This window comes from Esox lucius, chromosome 3 (assembly GCF_011004845.1).
Source record: "Esox lucius isolate fEsoLuc1 chromosome 3, fEsoLuc1.pri, whole genome shotgun sequence".
Classification (NCBI taxonomy): domain Eukaryota; kingdom Metazoa; phylum Chordata; class Actinopteri; order Esociformes; family Esocidae; genus Esox; species Esox lucius.
Genome location: NC_047571.1, coordinates 16,820,211 through 16,839,745, shown reverse-complemented (window position 1 = coordinate 16,839,745; position 19,535 = coordinate 16,820,211). Strand labels below are relative to the sequence as shown.

At 38.9% G+C, this 19,535-nt stretch overlaps 1 protein-coding gene across 8 annotated transcripts in view; it reads left to right on the top strand.

Annotated features, from left to right (window-relative positions):
- Positions 1 to 1,572: 1,572 nt before the first annotated feature.
- st18 (ST18 C2H2C-type zinc finger transcription factor) overlaps positions 1,573 to 19,535 on the top strand; it is a 51,603-nt gene continuing 33,640 nt past the window's right edge. For 3 of the 8 annotated variants that reach the window (XM_020041814.2, XM_020041809.2, XM_020041808.2), the window contains exons 1-2: positions 1,577 to 1,696; positions 2,718 to 2,877. In XM_020041814.2, coding sequence (XP_019897373.1) covers positions 1,658 to 1,696; positions 2,718 to 2,877 — 199 coding nt within the window. In that variant the 5' untranslated portion in view covers positions 1,577 to 1,657. Of the gene's footprint in view, positions 1,697 to 2,717; positions 2,878 to 11,565; positions 11,767 to 16,742; positions 16,882 to 19,535 lie in introns of those variants that run through there. The other 5 variants (XM_020041830.2, XM_020041810.2, XM_020041821.2 and 2 more) reach the window with 5 other exon arrangements.

Below are 19,535 nucleotides of genomic sequence, written 5' to 3'. Positions count from 1 at the left end.
AAAGTATTCAATCCAAATGTTTGAAGCAACCAACCCCCTTCCAAATCAAAACCGAACATGGATACCATGTTGTGTCTTGCTTATCGAACACACCTGTGAGTTTAAAGGTGCATCCGGTCACATGATCACCCCACTGAACTTGCCAAGCTCCTCCAAAAACATACTGTTTAAAAAAATAAAAAAAATAAAAAGATGTCACCTTGTGTAAAAGTGACCTCACCTTATCTAAGAAATGTTAACACTAATTACAATCCTAATCGAAACAAGGTTGAGGTGTGCATCAGATTGTTTGTTGGGGCAATGCACTGCTTTCCCATTTTTTTATAGGCTATAATCAAATGTCACTCTTATTTTATATCAACCAATGATTTATTTGCAAGGTAGGTCTTATCAGCTGGAAAGAGATTTCAGATGGATGGTAATTTGACCGGAGTGCACCTTTAACTCACTTTGTGTCTAATCAGCCTCTTATTTGGGCATTTGTGCTTTCGCACACGAGTAGAAGGATACAGCATGTACATGCAAACATTGACATCCATGTTGGATTTTGCATTGGAGGGGGTTGGTGGCATCAAACAATTGGATTTAATACTTTCTTGGCCAAAGCTTGGCAATATAAACAATACCCATTTCATCAGATCTGTGTAAAGATGAACAATACCGTCTACTGCAGACAACGTGCTGTTGTAACTGACAAAGCATAGGATAGTGATATATCTCAAGAACTGTAGCTAGCTAAATGGATTAGGTCACCATGCCATTCATTTATAACAAGGTTCAATAACAGGTAGGTTCTTCAGAGCTTCACGTTGAGATTGTTCGAGGAAACTAGAAGAAAACATGTTCTGGCTTGGAGGCTGCCATTAAAGGCCTCTGCCATTTTGATATAGTCAACTGGTTTGAAAAATACAGCTTCATTAACTGATCCTATTTAATGGCCCAACTGGTCATGTGATTGCAACTCCTACTGGGTCGATAGGAGGGATCAGCCAATAAGTAGTGAAATGGGCTCCTTCCACATGAATATGTCAGAGACACTGACCACGCTGGAAAGAGCATAAAAGATACACAAGATGACACCTCTTTCCATCTCTATGGAGCTACACTAACAGAAGCTACTAAAATCAACATGTTGGTATAACATATCCATCCTGTTATTGTTTTTTACAACTACATCCCAAGTGAATGCCAAAACTCATAGAAAAAACAACTGGATAAACATGGTTGTGTCCCCAAAATGGGGAATAAGGAGCAGAGGTACAGCATCAAAAGCCAGCTGCTAAACTGAAAAGCACAATGTCTGTTTAAGTTGGGAGGGGAGGGGCATTTTTTTTCTTTCCAGAAGATAGTTTGCAACAAAAGTTGCCCTGTTGGCCAGTTGAGTGTGGTGGTGTCAGCCAGTCCCAGGACCAGTTGCCCTCAACGGGTTCTGCCCTGCTGACGGGAGGGAGAGTGGCTGGTGGCTGGCCACAGCTCAGGACATGGCCTTGTTTGTTCATGGTCCCCCCTCTCTGAAAAGAGTTATGCTGTCTGTTTTGAATGGACAGCGTTTTTCTTTGTGTGCTCGATCAAAACAGAGAGGCAAAGTTAGTCAGCAAGTTGCATAGCTATCTGCATTCTAATTCTTCAAGCCTCTTTTGTATGAAGTTTGGACAGAATGTTTTTCACTGTGTTTGACCTGACTGGGATGCTGGAGGTAGGAGCTACTTTTCTAACCCCCAAATACACAAATATAACAGGCTGGATTTTAACTCAGTACTCAGCTACTTCTGAAATATATCTACTACACTACTATACAGCAGCCTGCAATCATGGTGCAACATCAGAACATAATGCGTACAAATGAAGGGACAGTGAGCATAGACAACTGTTACTAAAATATTTTTTATTTTTTTATCTGATCTATATTCTAACTACAAGGTATTTGACTATGAATTCCTGGCACTTTTGATATCACCTGAAGGCAAATGGTACAGATTTATACAAGTTATTTACAACAACAGCCAAGCCATTCCTCTGGAAACTAGGCTGCAGATCAAAGGATTGGTTTGATCTCTACTTAGCATATTTGTTTAACCTAGCCAGTGATTCTGAAAAGTGCACAAGCTTTTGCCGTGATATGCAGAGAACCCTTTATCCGTATTTTTCTTGTGTTAGCTCTGGATTTAAGTACTTTCTGTATTTAGGAGACAACTGGATTTGCCAGCTTTTGAAATGTAGTTGCCCACTGCTAGCAGTCTTGGCACCCAGGGATAGATAACTAGGTATGTTCCACCGCTAATCCTGATCGGCCTTGTAATAGTATTTGTGGACTGTACAGCACTCAATTAGGGCATAATGTGCTATTTTTATTTCCTTTAAGTTGGATTAAATGTGAACATTTTTGTTTTTTGCATATCTACTGTTTACTTTTTGAAGTATTGTTTTTAGCAGTTTTATTCAGCAAATAGTGCTCTACTCTCTGCACACATGGATGCGTAATGTCAAGCAAAGAAAAGAAGAAACAATGTCCAAGCACTCTAAAACTAAATATGCCAGGGCAATCAGGACATTTTTCTGGAAAGCTTAAGAGAATGCATATGCACACAATGCCCTAATTCTCTGTTACTTTGGGCTCGGGGAAAGATGAGCATTGGTTTATTGAGAGCCAGAGAAGGGGGCAGATGGCTGACAAGAGGGATAAACCTGGGAAGTCATGCTGTAAATGTGTTTTACAGAAAACAATGAAAGGAGCGGACAAAGCGATTGTGGCAAAGTCCTTTGGAAAATGGAAAAGCAGCTCTCAAAGGTCCAGGACCATGGAGAAGCCGGATGAGCCATCCGAGGAGAGCAAGCAGAAGAGCCTTTCCAGCTGCACCTGTGAGTCCATGCGAAAAGGCAAGGAACCTACAACCTATGGAGGAAAAGTTCCTTATTTCCTTATTTAAAATAGTCATAGCTCTATTTCTCTCTGCTTGTTTTTCTTGGCCATTTTAATTATTACCAGCAACGTTTTCCATTTGACTCTAGGTAGCCTACTCTATCTAGCCAGTGAACAAACAAACAAACCACATTGTTGGGCAGGAGAATTCCTTTTGAGGGAAAGTGTGTCTCCAATGATACCATGCTGCCAGGAAAAAGACAAAGCAAAAAATAGCAAACACAAAAACAGTCACAGGTGCATGGGACTGAGAGAGTACCCAGTGAATGGTCACTGTGGTCCCCAGGAGGTCTTTCAGTGTAAGCCAGTGCGGTGGGTGGACTTCTGACAAGGACATTGGTGAGCAGCCAGGTGGAGTGTGTAACTGAGAATGCTCCTGTTTATTCTTTTCTCATGCTAATGTGCCTCCAATCTGACTTCAGTATGCGGCAAAAACTTTACTTTGAGTTTCCATCTATTTTGTTGCTTCAGTACACTAAGAAATCATTTCGGAAACACGCAAACATAACGCTAAGGTAAACGTAATAATTTATGATATGCATTGGTATAATAACAGAGATTAACTGGCCTTTATGTGGGACTCACTTTAGGGTCTGATTTTCCATTCTAATTTCATGTGACTTTCCAATTTGACAATGGCGTGTGTTTGTCGCATCACCATAGACCTGAACAGTTGGCATCGAATATCTGGAAAGGGCAGATAGGCATTACATTCTGCACAAATACACCCAATATATGGACAGAGTTAAAACAAATGGCTATCTGGATATGAACAGGTCATTCAATCCATCTTGGTCAATAGACCCAGAATTCTGTCCACTTCACAAATTCTCCTCCATCTTGTAACCACTGTATAGGGTGTCAAAGGGTGGGTATGTCTCTGGACATTTCTGTAGTTTGCCAGCATACTACCACTCTTTTGGTATATTTAAAGGTGCAACCTGGGACGCTTCCAATTAACAAAGTATTTGTTTTAAAGTAGTTTATTGCTAGATGTGTAATATGTTGTACAAATGCGCCTACTCTTTAAGTGCAGTCATTGTCATACCTCATCTTGCCATAAAATTCCAAGTTTAAAGGCAAGTGTTTCTGTTTACATGGGGCACAAATACATGGCATAGTACATTATTTTTGGGGACACTTTTTGTCTCAGCAGTGCCACTTTTGCTTCCAGTGGCCAAATATTGCAGCCTGCATCTTAAAGGATTTGATGTAATCTATTACTGTTACAACACATCTGGTGACCCATTTGGGTTTTTTAGCTCATGACAGGGTCTCTGGCCCTTTACATGAAATACATATAGGAAAAGGATTAATTTGGAGGATTAAAAAATAAACAAAGTTTAGCAGAGTTCAGCTATAAACCAGCCACTTCACATGTTTTTTTTTTCTTTGTTTTTTAAAAAAAAAATTTAACACACCTTTGTGTATATTATTAAGTCAATGTGTATTTATTGACAATGTTTTGGTGTCAAACTGATTGTAGTTGTGAAATAAGTTATAGGGTTAATTGAAAATGATAATGTTTTTAAATTAGGCTATTTCTCTAGAACCATATTGTCTACCTATCCATTATCAACTTATGGACACGCATATATTTTTCAATACTTTCAGAAAATTGACAGCAATAACTTTCCAAGCCTTACTCTCGCATAATACCATCCTTAGGGAAAATAGCTACCATTCGAAGATATCATATGCTTTTGTTAGAGCTGAATCATTTACACATCTATACATATCTCTCACTTTTATGTTCAGTTCCAGAACAGGGCAATATGGCTCCACTCTCCTGTAAACATGTCCACACCTTCTAGTGTAAACTCTGTGAATAGCATCAAAGGCAACATTATCATCTGCACCTCTAGGATCCTTTCTGCATAACTAACCACTACAACAGGCTGTCTCATAGGACATACAGTGTTCCTATTCCGGCCCCAACCCTGAATTACTGTGTGTTCAGTGTAATTATAAAGGACGATTGTTGCCAGGCTATAATGCAGAATGCCAGGTGCACATCGCAGTATCTCCCATTCCCACTAACTCACAGAGCCATAACTATGTAGCCTGCAATATGTACCCTAACCACCTCATGTGTTGCAACTTCATTCAAACAGCATCGTTTTAAATTTCTCTCTCTCTATTCTTCGTTGAAACCTGAAATCAGCCGTTTGTCTGCCAATAAAGATACAACATGAAGACGAAAATGGAGGAAGTGCAACACTTTGTAGTGTTCCATTTTTCCTAAGCCTGTTTAGGTTATGTGACTGAGCCATGGTTGCTGTGTGAAATTGTATTCTGATACTGGCACTGCATCCTTCTGAGGGAGTCTTGTAAAATGGCTTTACTTAGCGCCTTTGCTGGCATTTTCCGAAGATAGTAAATGCACAAACACTGCCCATGATCGGATTAGCTGTACAACAAAATGATGTTACTCTTTGTCTTGCTTGTGTGGCATAGGTTTTCCTCTTCATGACTTTAGTGGTCAGCTCAAACTGTAGCCAGAGATGTTGCAGAGCCAACATGCATTTCAGCCATAAGACAAGTATCACTATGTAATATACATGACTGGTTATATGTATCTTCTGTGGTTTATCATCAGACATTTATTGATTTTAAAGTATCCATCTCTCGTGTGGCATGATAAACAACTGTTTTACAGAGACTTGCCGTGTTTGACTACTGTTTCAAAGAAATCTACTATGTTAAACCCCTGTTTCATAGAGACCTGCTGAGAGTGAGATACCCTTGCCCCTGTGAAACCCTGCATGGATGCCCTCTCCAACACTAACACATACTCTATTCATCTCTATTTAAGCACATCTACTGAATGACACTACTCACATTAGAGGAACTTCAATGAGATTAGCTATTAACTGTGTTGCCCTCTTCTGCAACCATATGCAGTATGCCTCCTGGTTGGTAAGGTGTTCTCCCTCAAGGCCTTTCTATGGACACATGGTCATTTTTAACCATGCTTAGACATAATCTACTCTATGACATTGAAATACTTGCCTGACAGCTCGATTGTCAACTATACATTTCAGTACGAGATGTGAAGTGGTTTGTGGTGACATCAAAATATGGAGAGTTGAACTAAACAAAGTCAGCAGGGACCAGAGTATCAAAGCCAATGATACATTTGGCAAAAGCTGCTTTATTCACATGTTCTGGCTCTGGCCCGACCCATCGATTTGAGACCAATCAAATCAATTAGAATGTGTTTCCATTCTAGAAGTCATTGTCGAGGGAGTCAGTTCCAACAGACTCATTGTGGAGAACCAACATTTGTGGTTAAGCTGGAGCAATGGGTTTGGCTAGCTAGGTAATGTAAGTGCATGAATAATGCAGTATCATGAACTGTACACCAACAGACTAGAACACCAGGGTGTGTCAAGACCTGTCTTTAATCACTCAATTTGCCATACAAATCAGTAGAAATATCTCCACGCATCTCACTTATTTACATTTTAATTACTACTATTACTTATTTCTAATTTTTTGATGTGACCATAGCAAGCTCAATTCCTCCCTATACACTAGAAAGAAGCAAAATGACTGTTTTTCACTGGAGGTTTAGATGCTTGTTTATCACTTTTAAATACCATCATCTTTGCTGAAATCCCCTCTCAAAAGAACCTTTCACTTGCTGGAATAAATTCAAATTAAAATTTAAATCCCTCTTTGCATTTCTTCAGCCTCTTTTAAAATAGCTGCCTCCTTTTAGAAAGCTGTTTATGTAGTGATCTGTTCATAATCCAGTTTGTTTCTCAACAGCAAAAAACACAGAAATCGTATTATCACTATCTTGGAGAGATGATGCGAGAAATCAGGAAGTATAAATGTCTGGATCTGTGGAAGTTTTCAAACTGCTAAATCTGAAAGAATAAGGCTAAAGCCCTTTGATGAAGTACTCGGAACAGTAGCATTCCACTTGCAAATATCGATAGTACATTGTATTGAGAGAACTCAGAATGTATCAAATACCTTTTGTAATGTTACTGAAAAAACAAGACAATGGGTGTTCCTTGAACACACACAGAAATCTCTCATTCTCAGCAATCTGAGATGTCAGTTTGGTAGATAACTCATCTCAAATGTTTTACTATTTTATATTTACAGCTTTTGTACAGTATAATTATTTAACCATTGGTTTAATATGTGAACCTTACATGTCATTGACAATACCTCTATGAACAAAAACTTGTACCAGTCTCATAAGACTCACACCTAATTGTTGTAGAAAACAAGATTTAATCAAGAATGAAATTAATACAAACAGAAAACCGAAACACATTTACATGCAAGCGTTTTACCATAACAATAACTATCCAGTTTAAAATATGTAAAATAACTAGGAAGAGCATGTTGGAAGATTTAATTTGCTTCAGCTAGATTGGGTTTATTGTTGGAAACAAATTATAATTGTGTCTGCAGAAAGTTAACAAAGATCTAAACAAAAGGAAATCAATGGCCGAGCCCATTAATCACTCAAACAAGCTACTTGTGCTGAAGAAACTTACTTCATAATCAATTTCTTTGTTTTGCTCAAAAGGGCATTTGCATTCTGATTCACGTCAGAAAGCTTCCTGTATTGGGTGCAATCAAAACATTGTAAACCACATTAATGGGTGTATTTTTGTATTTTCAAGTGTATTCTCTCTCTGGACAGCCATGAAATACTGTGGTTGTCTTACAAACTAGTGTAAATGCTGTTTTTAACATGGACCACTGCACACCACTAACTAATGAGGTTCTGCGTTGATTTACTAGCCACAAGTATCAAGGTGTCAGACTGTTGTGTTTAATAATTTAAGACTTGATTTATTTTGGGATTTTTGCATTGATAGTACTGGCCATCAAGCTCCATCAAATTAAAGCTCTGTCTCTGTCTGCAAAGATTCTGCTAAAGATCTTAGGTTATAACGTGGAGATACATTTGTGAGCATGATGTGTTGATGAATTCTTCTTTCTACATACTCTTAAAGTCGAGACTCTAAAAGTCAATATCTACCACTCTTCCTCACCATCATCACAGGTGCCCATTGGAGATATGTTGCCGCTTTCTTTGGTCATCCTTTTGCCTGGCAATTCCAGGAGAACCACAGCTCTGCTGGCCTTTGTGGGTGGGGCTGTCTGTTGGCTTATGCAAGATGGGGTTAATAACAGATTGAGGCTCAGACTCAGGGACAAATACTATGGCTAGATCAAAACCGTTTTAAATGTTGAACAGAGAGCAAGCCTAAGACCATTGTAAGAAGATATTTTATTATTCCTAAACATTACAGTAGCCATTCATGCCCAGTAAGCTGACACATTAGGGCAGCAGGGTACCCTGGCAGTAGTGTGTTTAGTCATTCCTTCTTGGCCATATAAGTCTGGCAAGGCAAGATATTGGGCGATATATCATGACCATGATTTAAGAGACTACTAGGACCATCTTGTCCAAATTCATTAGCTCAGACCCAGACCCAAAACAATGGTTGCACAGTCACAGAGCCAGACATTTTGGGCACTGACACCCAGGTCAATGTTAATGGATGCATTTATTTATTAACTGAAATTATAAAGATGAATCTGATACAGTTTGTTTAAATTTGCAATCATTGGTTTTTATTTGACCTAAGTTTAGTCTTGTGTCAAAGGGTGTTCGAGCCGTCCAAGACGAGGCCACCATCACATATACCGCTGCAGGGGTTACATTTCAGAACACTCTATCTTTTCCACTTCTCTCTTCTGTCAATAAAGCATGAATATATATATATATATATATATATATATATATATATTATATATATATATATATATATATATATTCTGAGTCTCAGCATCACTCTGTTACCGTGGAATTGCTCCTATCTAGCTTTTGAAGTGCTGTAGTACCTTTAAATATAGTATAAAGAGGCTTTGATTAAGCATTGGGAGTGTGTCTCTAAAATACAGTGGAAGGTCGCCCACAGTTCTACACTAGTTATCCCCAAGGGTACTGTCGGGCAGTACTAATCGTTTCTTTAACTGTGATCTAGTGACATGCAGTGAAGATAATGATCCCCATGGAAAATGTACTGTGTTTTCAAAGAAATGTTCCCTGCCTGTTGACATGAACATAAAGATAGTTACACATCCTGGAGCTATATCAACAACATGCACTTATGCTTTGTTGCCTCATATTTGCATATGCAAATATAAATATATATATATATTTTTATTCCAGTCCTTTTATGTGACTCTTTTTGTGATGAACAAGCCATCAAGTGGTTTCACATTGGCAGAGGGATGAGTGAATGAGGTTTCGCACTATAAACCAGAAGGTGGTGATTAGCAATTCATCTTATTTGAGGACAATTTTGAAGCATTTTATCTTAAATTAACCTCACTTTATTTTAGAATATATAATGATTTTAACATAATTCATTAATGACTGTATGTATATTCATACCTACTCTGTTGTGTTTAGTGAAACCAAGAACTAGAACCTGCTTTCTGATGCCACTTGCCTAGGTTGAATTTAGATTTTTTTTTTAAACATGGTTGGCTGACCTCATAAAGGTAATTTATTGTTCTTGCAGTCCATTAGAAGAATTCTGGAAAACATATTTGTGTAGGTTTTACACAAAGCCTGTATGGTGCTCAAAAACAATGGGTTGCTTTGACATTTCACTTCTTTGCTTACATAATTTACAGCAGAATGCAAAAAGCTTTTAGACACAGATGTGACCCATTGTAATACTTTTCTAAATGCAATCAAACACTTTCTACAAACACGAACAGGACTTTTTAAATGTGAACCCTTGTCTGACATGTAATTTCATCCAACCCACTCCTCTTTTCATTTCTCCACTAAAACTCACCCCATATTTCCTGTTGATGAAATAGTTCTGAAAAACAGTAAAGGCTGGTTCATGGATCACGTTGTAGGCTTTGGAATAAACCTTTTTGCAGATTAATCAAGCGCTAAGAATCTTTTTTTGCTTCTTTGCATTACACTTTCACACAATATGTGGTCAACCAACCTGCTCTTACTGGGCTGTCCTCTGTAAAAAATAAAATAATAATTTGATCCAGATTGCTGTCGACAAGTTGATCCTTTTAAGGGTTTTATATTATCACTGTGTTCTTCTCACACTACAGCTGTCTTACAATTGTTCAGGACATGAAGTAATCAGTACTTTCTTGGACAAATGCTTCCGATGTTCTTTCACTATGATTGTGTGCATCAGCTAAAGAGAAAAAAAACATGCTTTCATTATTTGATTATATTTTTGAAGTGATGGTTCTGTGTTTTATATTTTATAAACATGATTTGTGCTTAGTGAAGACCAAACTGAACAAGATCTTACTCTCACAGTGCCTCTTTTCAGTATGTACCAATTGCTCTTGAAAGACAGTTACAAAATTAGACTTTCAAATGAGATATTAAACAAGGTGATGATCAACTGCCAAACCTTAAGTAATGAAATGCCCCGGCCGTCCTCAAGTCCCCAGCCTTGCATAACCAAAATGCACAGATGACAAAAAATGCACTGAAAATCCATTCTTATTAGACACTGTGTTCTCACATCACCCCCCGGAGACTGGGACGACACACCCAGGAGATAAGCATGTTTGGGTGGCCCTTGTCATCAGCTGGGAAGGGGCTGCTTGCATCTCTAAGAGGCCCCTTATGGGTATCACTTATTTGAAAGGCTAAGTAAGCCACGGCAGTACCCCCATACCCCATCCCCCTCTCCTCCAGTCCCTCCCCGCCCACCCCAGGCTCCACCCAGAAGTGTGGCTTGCCTTTGTCATTTTAATCTGGCCCTGTTTGCTAAACGCTTCCACTGTTTACTCTCTGCTACGGGGGCTTGTATTAACAGGAGTCAGCAGGAGGCGCGTGACATCACCGCGGTTGGAGCTGGGGGGCTTTTGGAAGAGCTGCGTTGGTGAAGTCTCAGGGCCTCTTTCTTGTCTCTCTCCATTCCCCCCTTCTCTCTCTATCCAGGCCTGTCTAATGCATGAGCTAACTCGGGAGGCTAACATGGCCTACAGGGAAGAATTACACCTAATTACTTAAATAACTGCTAGACAGCAGCTACCCTTCCTTTCTTAGTCACCAAACATCACTTCCAGGTCCCTGCCTTTTACTGATAACTAGTCATCTCCGTTAACAGAAAAAGGTCTAGGACAAAAGGGCTTTTCATTCATTCAAATAGAAGTGAGGGAAATAAAATAAAATGAAAGGCAGGTACTATGATACAGAAAAAAATCAAATTAACAGACAAGGCTTTCATGACATATACTTTGGTTGTTGTTGCCGTAGTGATAAAGTCGCAGACATTGAAACTCGTCTGTTGAGCCATTGTTATCATCCCTGGCCATCTGCTGCTGAGGAGTGACATTCCCGCTCATTTGCATGATGAGTGATATCTGGGAAGCTTGAGAGGGCATATCCTCCCATGACAAAGCATGTGAAAGTTTTATTTTAAACGTAATATGAAGGCTGAAAATGAAAGAGGGCAAAGACATTATCAACATAAATCAGTGTGTATGTGTGCACGTGCGCGCGCTTGTGTGTGTTTGGAGGGTTAACGCACGCATCTGCCTCCTTGTGCGCCTGTTTGTGTGTTTTTTGCGGATGTGGGAGTAGAATGAGGAGGGGGTTGGTTGCTGTTGATGTGCAAATGTGCATCATATTGAAGGGCTGTGAATGGGGAGGTGTGACGTAAAAAGGGACCCGAACGCAGGTGCTTATCTCCAGGCTGTCAAAGGCACAGTATGTCATATTCCTGGGGACTACCTTTCAAAGACACAGCACCAGCTTGGCCATCAAGTGACTGGGAGAAATCAAACTTTCTGGATCATAGAAGTAGGTTTGTGTCAAATGATTTTTACATTATAATAATGTAGCATTCGCGCTGGTGTCGGTGGTCAGTTTATTTTTGTCACTGACATCAAGCGCAGACAGTGGGCGCGTGCGAAAGACAAGTGTTTTAGCTGTTGATGTTTGATGCTGTCATATGACTTCAGAAAAAGGTGCTGGGTGTATGATTGTTTCAAAGTTAATGCACAAATTATCCAAGTGGTAAAAATTAGCTTGGACTGTGGCTAGACATGTGATATGAACAGAAAAATAATTGACTGTGTTATATTTAAACATTTTTGTGCGCACTTAGTTTTCTTATACCTTCAGGATTGTTGTTTTTTGAAAAACAGTGCAGCTTCTGTTCAGGTTTCAGACAGTTAGAGATTATATGGCTCAAACTGTTTTTAAGAAGCATGACCTATTTTTGACCATCCAGATAACATTAGATGCTGCCTACATAAATGTTGTGTTTAATTTAGGTGGAGTATAAGCTAAGGTCTTAGAGGAACACATGTCAGTATTGTGTGTGGAGACAAAGCATTGTCACATTGTACTGGGCGGCTTTTGCAGTGCCAGCTGTACAGAAAGGACAATCAAGCTATAATGCACTTAAACTTTGACTTAGTCTTCCAATATCATAAGAGTCTGTCACTGAAACCGTTTATTACATTTTCCTTTAGATTGCCGGCATACGTACTGCTGAACTATTGTAACCGTAGACAAAAGTTAGGTGAAGGTTTGAAATCTGTTTCAATGTAAATGTCGTGTCATGGTTGGTATTTAGTGATGACTGAGACTTTTGCTGTGGCATACTTGGTTAAAACATACTTGGTTAAGATTTGAACAAACCCCGGGGAAACAGCAGGTCTCCAGGGCAACTGTTGATTTAGTGAGAAGGATGGACGTTGCAAAAGTTTATCATTTACCGGTTACCGTCAATAGACTTGGGCCTATGATTCGGAAAGGTCAAAGACTGTTAGAAGAATATGTTAAAGGCTAGTTTGGAAGGACATTCATCCGTTTTTCATAACATACTGTAAGTAGAGATTTTGTCAAGAAATTCGGTGGGTTGTTGAGCGTGTTGTGTATTAAGAAAAAACCCAGCTAGTGCCTAGGATTTTCTAGGCCTTTGCATGGGCCATATGAATAAATTAATAGATTTTTTTTCAGGCTGGGATGTGTTGTGTGGGTAAGAAGACTTTAATTGGATTAAAAAATCCTTAAAGTCACTAAATTCCCATCAGTGGCTGCTTCTTTTCAATATGTAAAAAATGGTATATTTGTTTGTGTAGTTCTCGCTTTGCTTCCTACGTTGGTCTTTTAAGCTTAAGGAAGCGTGCCGGGTAAAATTAACATCACAGCTTTTCATTTAAACACTATGTCCCTTGTAAAACTGTTTGGAACATACATTTGAATAGATCTCATTATAATTTTTCATCTTGTAAAAAAAAATAAAAAATAAAGTATGAGTTGTTTTCCTACTCCTAAATGGCTGATTCTATTTAGAGCTGTGATATTTTCCAAAAACAATTAGATCTGCAGAGCAACACGTCATATCAAATAGTAATGATCAGTTTGAAGTGAATTATTAATCGGTATGTCCAATACAAAGTCAGAAACATGTCCGAGACAAACCACTGAAGCCATAAACATACAGTCCCTGTTTGGAGGTTCTTGTGTTAGCACAGTTACAACAAAACAAAGATGACAGATGATATGGCATTGTAGTGATAAGCAAACTGTAATCTCCCCTCTACCCACTTGCTGCACTTTACCCAGCCCCCATGGATGTGCCAAGCAAACGGATCCTAAATTCAGTTGCTACACAACAGCGTAATATTACCTTTGCCTGTCCTCCAGGACAACAACAGGAGCTGTCCATGGTACTTAGACATAAAGACTGCCATCCATGGGGGGAGATTGAAACAACCCCATTGCTGCACACAGCATTTTTCTTTGTGGAAACCTTGCTTAGTTCAGTTCTATGATGATACATTGATTGTTCTATGCTATATCAAGTGCCCTCCTGTGACTTGTTAGCTTCGTCGCTTAGTTCTTGAAACAATCTCTCTATAACGCAACAAACAGATTCAAACAGTTATTTAAGACAAGTGCGTACTTTACCTTTCAATATTTAGATTGAAGAGCAAGTCACACATAGGGAAAAGTGCTGTGCAGTGGTAGAGAACTGTCATACCGGAAAAGTAGTAAGGAGTTTTAAAAGCAAGTAGGTGCAGAACATTTTCAGCGTTCAGAATCCACCCAACATGCAGACATGTTCAGCGTTCATAGTCCACCCAACATGCTGAAATGTTCAGTGTTCAGAGTCCACCCAACATGTATTGTGTTACCTGTTTTCTCCCCCTCAAACTTCACTTGGTTAATCCAGGAAAATGAATTATGTGGATTTAATTCAGCAAGGTTTCAGAAATGTTCCATCTGCTGTAGAGCAGCTGGTGAAAGGATAAATGTAATTAATTACTTAACTTTTGAACAGTATTCCAGAAAAACAGTGCTGTTTGTGTATGATTGGGAAGGAATTCGAAATCCTAAATGTACAACAGCAGTATTTATTAGTTTAAACAATCCTAAATTAACTTTTGTTCTGCATGTATTTGGTTTTGGTACATACTCATATAACTTCAGAAAAACAACCAAAATAACAAAATATCCCATACAGGACCTCATATAGATTCATATGTCTGGGATCTGAGAAATTAGGCAAGACAGATGTCTGTTTAATGACCCATGTTTGTCCTTTGCCTTATATCAAATTAATTTGTAATCTGCAACTAGTTTAAGTATATGTAATGAATACTGCACAGTGACAAAGTAGTATCCAAACCAGATCAATGTACTCGGGGCTCTATGTTTAACATTTTGTCCTGAGTCTGTATGGGATAGAGTATATATTCCTGGTTGACATGGATAATTTGTTAGAGATTTCCTGATGCAGACCGTGAGAAGTATTCAATGATAAATAGGAAATGCTGTATGACTACAAAAGGTGACTGTTATAAATGTCTTATAACCTAACCCACATCATTTCAATACGATCTACCTAGAAATAAATGAACTGAGAAGTAAACAGGTAGCATTGTTCTTTTGAAAGAGAATACATATAAAATGAATCCTTTTTACTCAGTGGTTTTATATGCCTGACATGGTGGAGCTATAAGCAATGTCCCTAATTAAAATTACATGGGATTTTTTTTTCCGCTCTTTTTTTATTCAAAATATATTTTAGCATTTACCTTGATTGTAATGTTACCTCATTGGCTGTGGTTTTGTTTGTTGGCCTAACTATAAAGGATCTGCTTGTACCCTTGTGGGTTGGGAAGAATTAGGATTTATGAATTTATTTCCTCTGTTGTATTGTTTAAACAGCTTTGGTTTAGTTTTGATCCCTTCCTCTTGCCTTTGAGGCTGTTCCACGGTGTCAGCTGTTGACTGATAGTAAGAGAACTGCCTCACAGTGTGAATGAAAGAAAACTAGCGGTTGGTAAACACTGATAAGGGATAAATAGAAAGCGGTCAGGCAGAGATAGTTCTGTGGGAGCCCAGATTGTGTGCGGTCTGTTAAAATGAGATTCTGAGCCTGTCCTTTTTATTCTTTCCCCCTCCCCTCCCCTGTGCTGCATTTGTCTGGAAAATCTCCAGTGACCCTGCACGGTAGTCCCAGGCTACACTATTCTCTTTCTGTGTTTTGTTTTCTAACAAGGGTCAAGTTGGCCGATAGACATGTCCCTGATGCTTATAGACAGCTGTCATGACTGCAAGTACTTACAATAATTCATTTTGCAAGGAATTATGGTTGTGCTGCACCAGAAAACACCGCATCAGGGAAATGGCAAAACCAAAAGTCAAATGTGTCGAACACTATCCGACAGTGTCTGGGCTTGATGTCTGTCTGGCGTATTATTGTCTCTTGGTTTCGCGTCATGTTCCTTTACAATTTCTTTCCAGGATTTGCAAGCTACTTCAGTGTGCAAAGTGTCGGGCTGAATAGACGTGTGAGTCAAAATGTAATGTGGTAACTGTTTATACAGTCATTATATGAAGTACAATACGTGAACCCACTAAAGCACATGCATGCATAGATCATGTATGTAGTGGATACATATAGATCCAACAACGTTGTTTTACGTTTAAACGGCTGATCCTCTTTCTCAATTCGTCAAAGGCTCAGAACAAAAATAATGTTAGGAAAAGTTGTAACAATTACATCTTTTGACATTAAGTAAATATGTACACAACCTCCTCATGGATTATGTAAATCAAACTGTGCCTCAGTCGTGGCCAGGTAATGCTTTCAAAGCTGCTCCTTCACTTTTTACAGCAGTCTGGTCTTGACATGGTTACTAGTTGCTGAAGTAATGTTTGATGTAATGCTTTAGAAGCCTCCCAGTATGTTTTTGGACATTTTGTTATAATCACCTTAATTTTCAAAAGATGAAATCCTTTAAAAAGTTAATCAATTTTGTTTGGCCCTACAAAAAACATAATGCATATATATATATATATATATATATATATATATATATATACAGCTATATATATCTATAGACGCATACTGTATGCTCTTCTATAAATACATACATTCGCTGATCATAAAAACATAAAAATATAATGATATGTGGTGTATATAAATCCAAGTAACAATATTATTTAGAATATGTCAACCTCACACTAATAGTAAATATCCACCACACTAGCTTTTATTCAAACATTTTTTAGGGGCAATCTGTTCATTGTCAATTCTTTTGGTCATAGATTTTTTTTTCGGGGATTCCATCTTTTATGTGATTAAAAAGACCTTCAGAGGTCTTACCTTGAGGGTCACCATGTGGTGTATTTACACAGAAAATAATTCAGCCCATTGTAGCCCGCCAGCTAATGAGATTGGTCGTTAAGTGAATGACACAAAGGCTACAAAAAAAGCTTAGCGACTCCGTTGAATATCACAGTGTCCCTGTACACACACGCACACACACACACACACCATGCGACAGCGACACACTGGACCAGCCTGGCTCCCAAACCATCCCACCTCCATTTCCTTCTACACCATCACCTCCTTGATGTTATTATGAAAGGGAAAACAAAGGCTAAAAGGGGCATGGTAAGTCAGGCTAACAATTCTGCCCTGTCGGAAATGTTGCTGTCTACGTTTCTCTGTGTGTTTCCGTGTGACAGTGTTGGTGACTGCTTGAGTTTATCTGTGACTGTGTAGTGAATGTGGAGCTTTCAGTCTCAGGGTATATAGCCTCTCAATAGAGTAGGTGCATGAAGGGTTAGCACAGACCTAAAGAGACTGTCACTTCCAAACATGTTGTCTAATTTGACAGAGGATGAGCCACAGCTAACACTTTAAGGTGACCCTGTTTCTTCTCCTTGCCTGCTTCCTAACTGTAACTTTACCTGCGAGCAGCCCGTTCTTTAGTCTGCTGGATCTTATTATTATGGCGAAGTCTCCTGTAGCGTTTTGATCTTTTACCCGCTCTGCCTTTTTTGATTCTAAACATTTTCTCAAGGTTGTTTTTTAAGAAGTTCTTTCATAAATTGATTCTTAGCTTATGTACTTTCTGCCGTATAGCTTTAGATTACATGATTGGGTTTCCCATTTTCAAACTCTGGTGTGCTTTGGCTCTCTTAGAGCGCTTTCCAAGTGCTGAAACGTAAAGTTTTTCAAGGTTCTTTTGAAAGGATTTGTATGTATTACAGCATATTTATGTGGATTTCAACATTTTCTTTTTGGCTATGAACAGAAGGACTCTAAACTGTTTTAAGCTGGTTGGTTTCTAGTTATGTCAGTAAAGTATATAGCCTACATTATTTAAGTCTATCAAAATATCATGCACAACCAACAGACTGCAAAGTGGGTTGAAGTCCATCTTTTTCATTAAACCCTGGAGTTAAGTCAAATTTACATTTTGTTAAAGATGATTCATTTTATTGATGCATATAATCATAATCATGGACCATCTGCTGATCTGGCAAGCTCAGTTCAAACTCACAGCCCTGCTAACCTTTTAAGTAGAAAATACTGTAGTCGGGGTTTACTGAAGTGTGTGTGTGTATGTGCTTGTGTGTGTATGTGCATGTGTGTTTGAGGAGATTGTATAGATAATACTTAATTCAGATCCTTTAAGTCTGCTCCTGACATATTTTGATATCATGATTACTTTGATAACCATGATATTAAGCATGATCAACTTTTGCAACAATCTGGCATTGCCAACTTAAATACTTTCATTGTACTGTGTAACACTGAATGTATGCATTGCTACATTTACCCAGATTTAAATGCATTCTAGTTATTTACGATAATCTCGACGGAAAACTATTGTTTCACATTTTTGCCGTTAGAATAACTACCGATCTTTTTATACATATTCTTGCCTTTTTCATCAAAATAAGAAATTCTCAATCTGGCATCTGTATAAGGCGTCAGACACTTTTAATGTCCAACTCATTCCAGACAAAGCTTACACAGACTGAGAATTCATATGCCAGAGGTAAATCCCAGTTAACACGGATTTATACTGGCATGAGTTAAAGGACTAGAGTTTGTAATCCAGGTGGCCAGGGGATTTTACCACACAGTGGCAAAAATCACTTATAACTCCCCCAACATCCTGAGCCATAGAGCCCAGTGAGCTGGGAGATTTTTCCGAATTGATGACAGCACAGCTATATCAGAGAGATGAACTGTCTGTCTGTGTCTGTGTCTCTGTGTGTGTGTGTGTGAGTCTGTGAGTGAGTTCGCGTGTGAGTTTTTGGGTGAGTTTGTGTGCGTGTGTCTGCGTGGCTGCATGTGTGTCTGTGTGTGTGTGTCATGCATGTATGTGAGTCCTGCATTGATGTTTATCATTGACTTTCTTTTTGTAGTCCATTAGTAAGAAAGGCATCCTGATAACATGAGACCTTGACAGATCGCTGTTATGGCCCTTTGACAGAGCAGAGGGTAGTACTGGGAATTCACTTTCCCATCTGCATAAACATAAATAAATGTTTGTAGTTAAAATCCAGGTGTTGACTCCACTTCTTCATTAGCAAAGTGAATGAAAGGTTATTGGACTTATATTCCTTTCCCTCACTGTGCTCTTTTTGGGCTTCATATACACAAACTGTTTGGATATGTGGGGCTGTGTATCAGGAGAACACAGGGAATGTGTGTGTGGTTGTTTGTGTGTGTGTGTGTGTGTGTGTTGGGGGAGGTATATGTGCTTTGGTTTGTGTGGTTGTGTGTGTGTGTGTGTGTGTGTATGATCGTGTATTTGTGTGTGTTCACGTTTTATTATCCAGGTGGGGACCAACAATCCTGACTAGGATAGTAAAACTAGGAACTTGTGGACACATTGCGCCTGGGCCCCACCAAGTCCATGTTCTTCTTAGGGTTTAAGTTCAGGCCAAAGTGTAGTGAATAGGGGTTAGGGTTGGGTTTAGGGTTAGGAGTTTGTGAAAAAAGTATTTTTGTGTCCCCGCAAGGATAGAGATTCCTAAAATGCGTGTGTGCTTATGTGTGTCTGTGGAGGACAGGACAGGACAGGGGAGCGGAGATAGAGTGGAGTTGTTTAATGACAGGAACAGCTGACTCATTTAGAGAGAGCAGTGAAAGGTAATTAACCCTGGGAAAACTACAGCTGCCATGCGAGCTGTTCACTTCAGCGCAATCTGATTAGGAATCAGTGCCACAGCCCTGCCTGGCTCCTTTCATGTATGGTGTGTGTGTGTGTTTTTGTGTATGGTGTGTCTGTGTTTGTGTATGGTGTG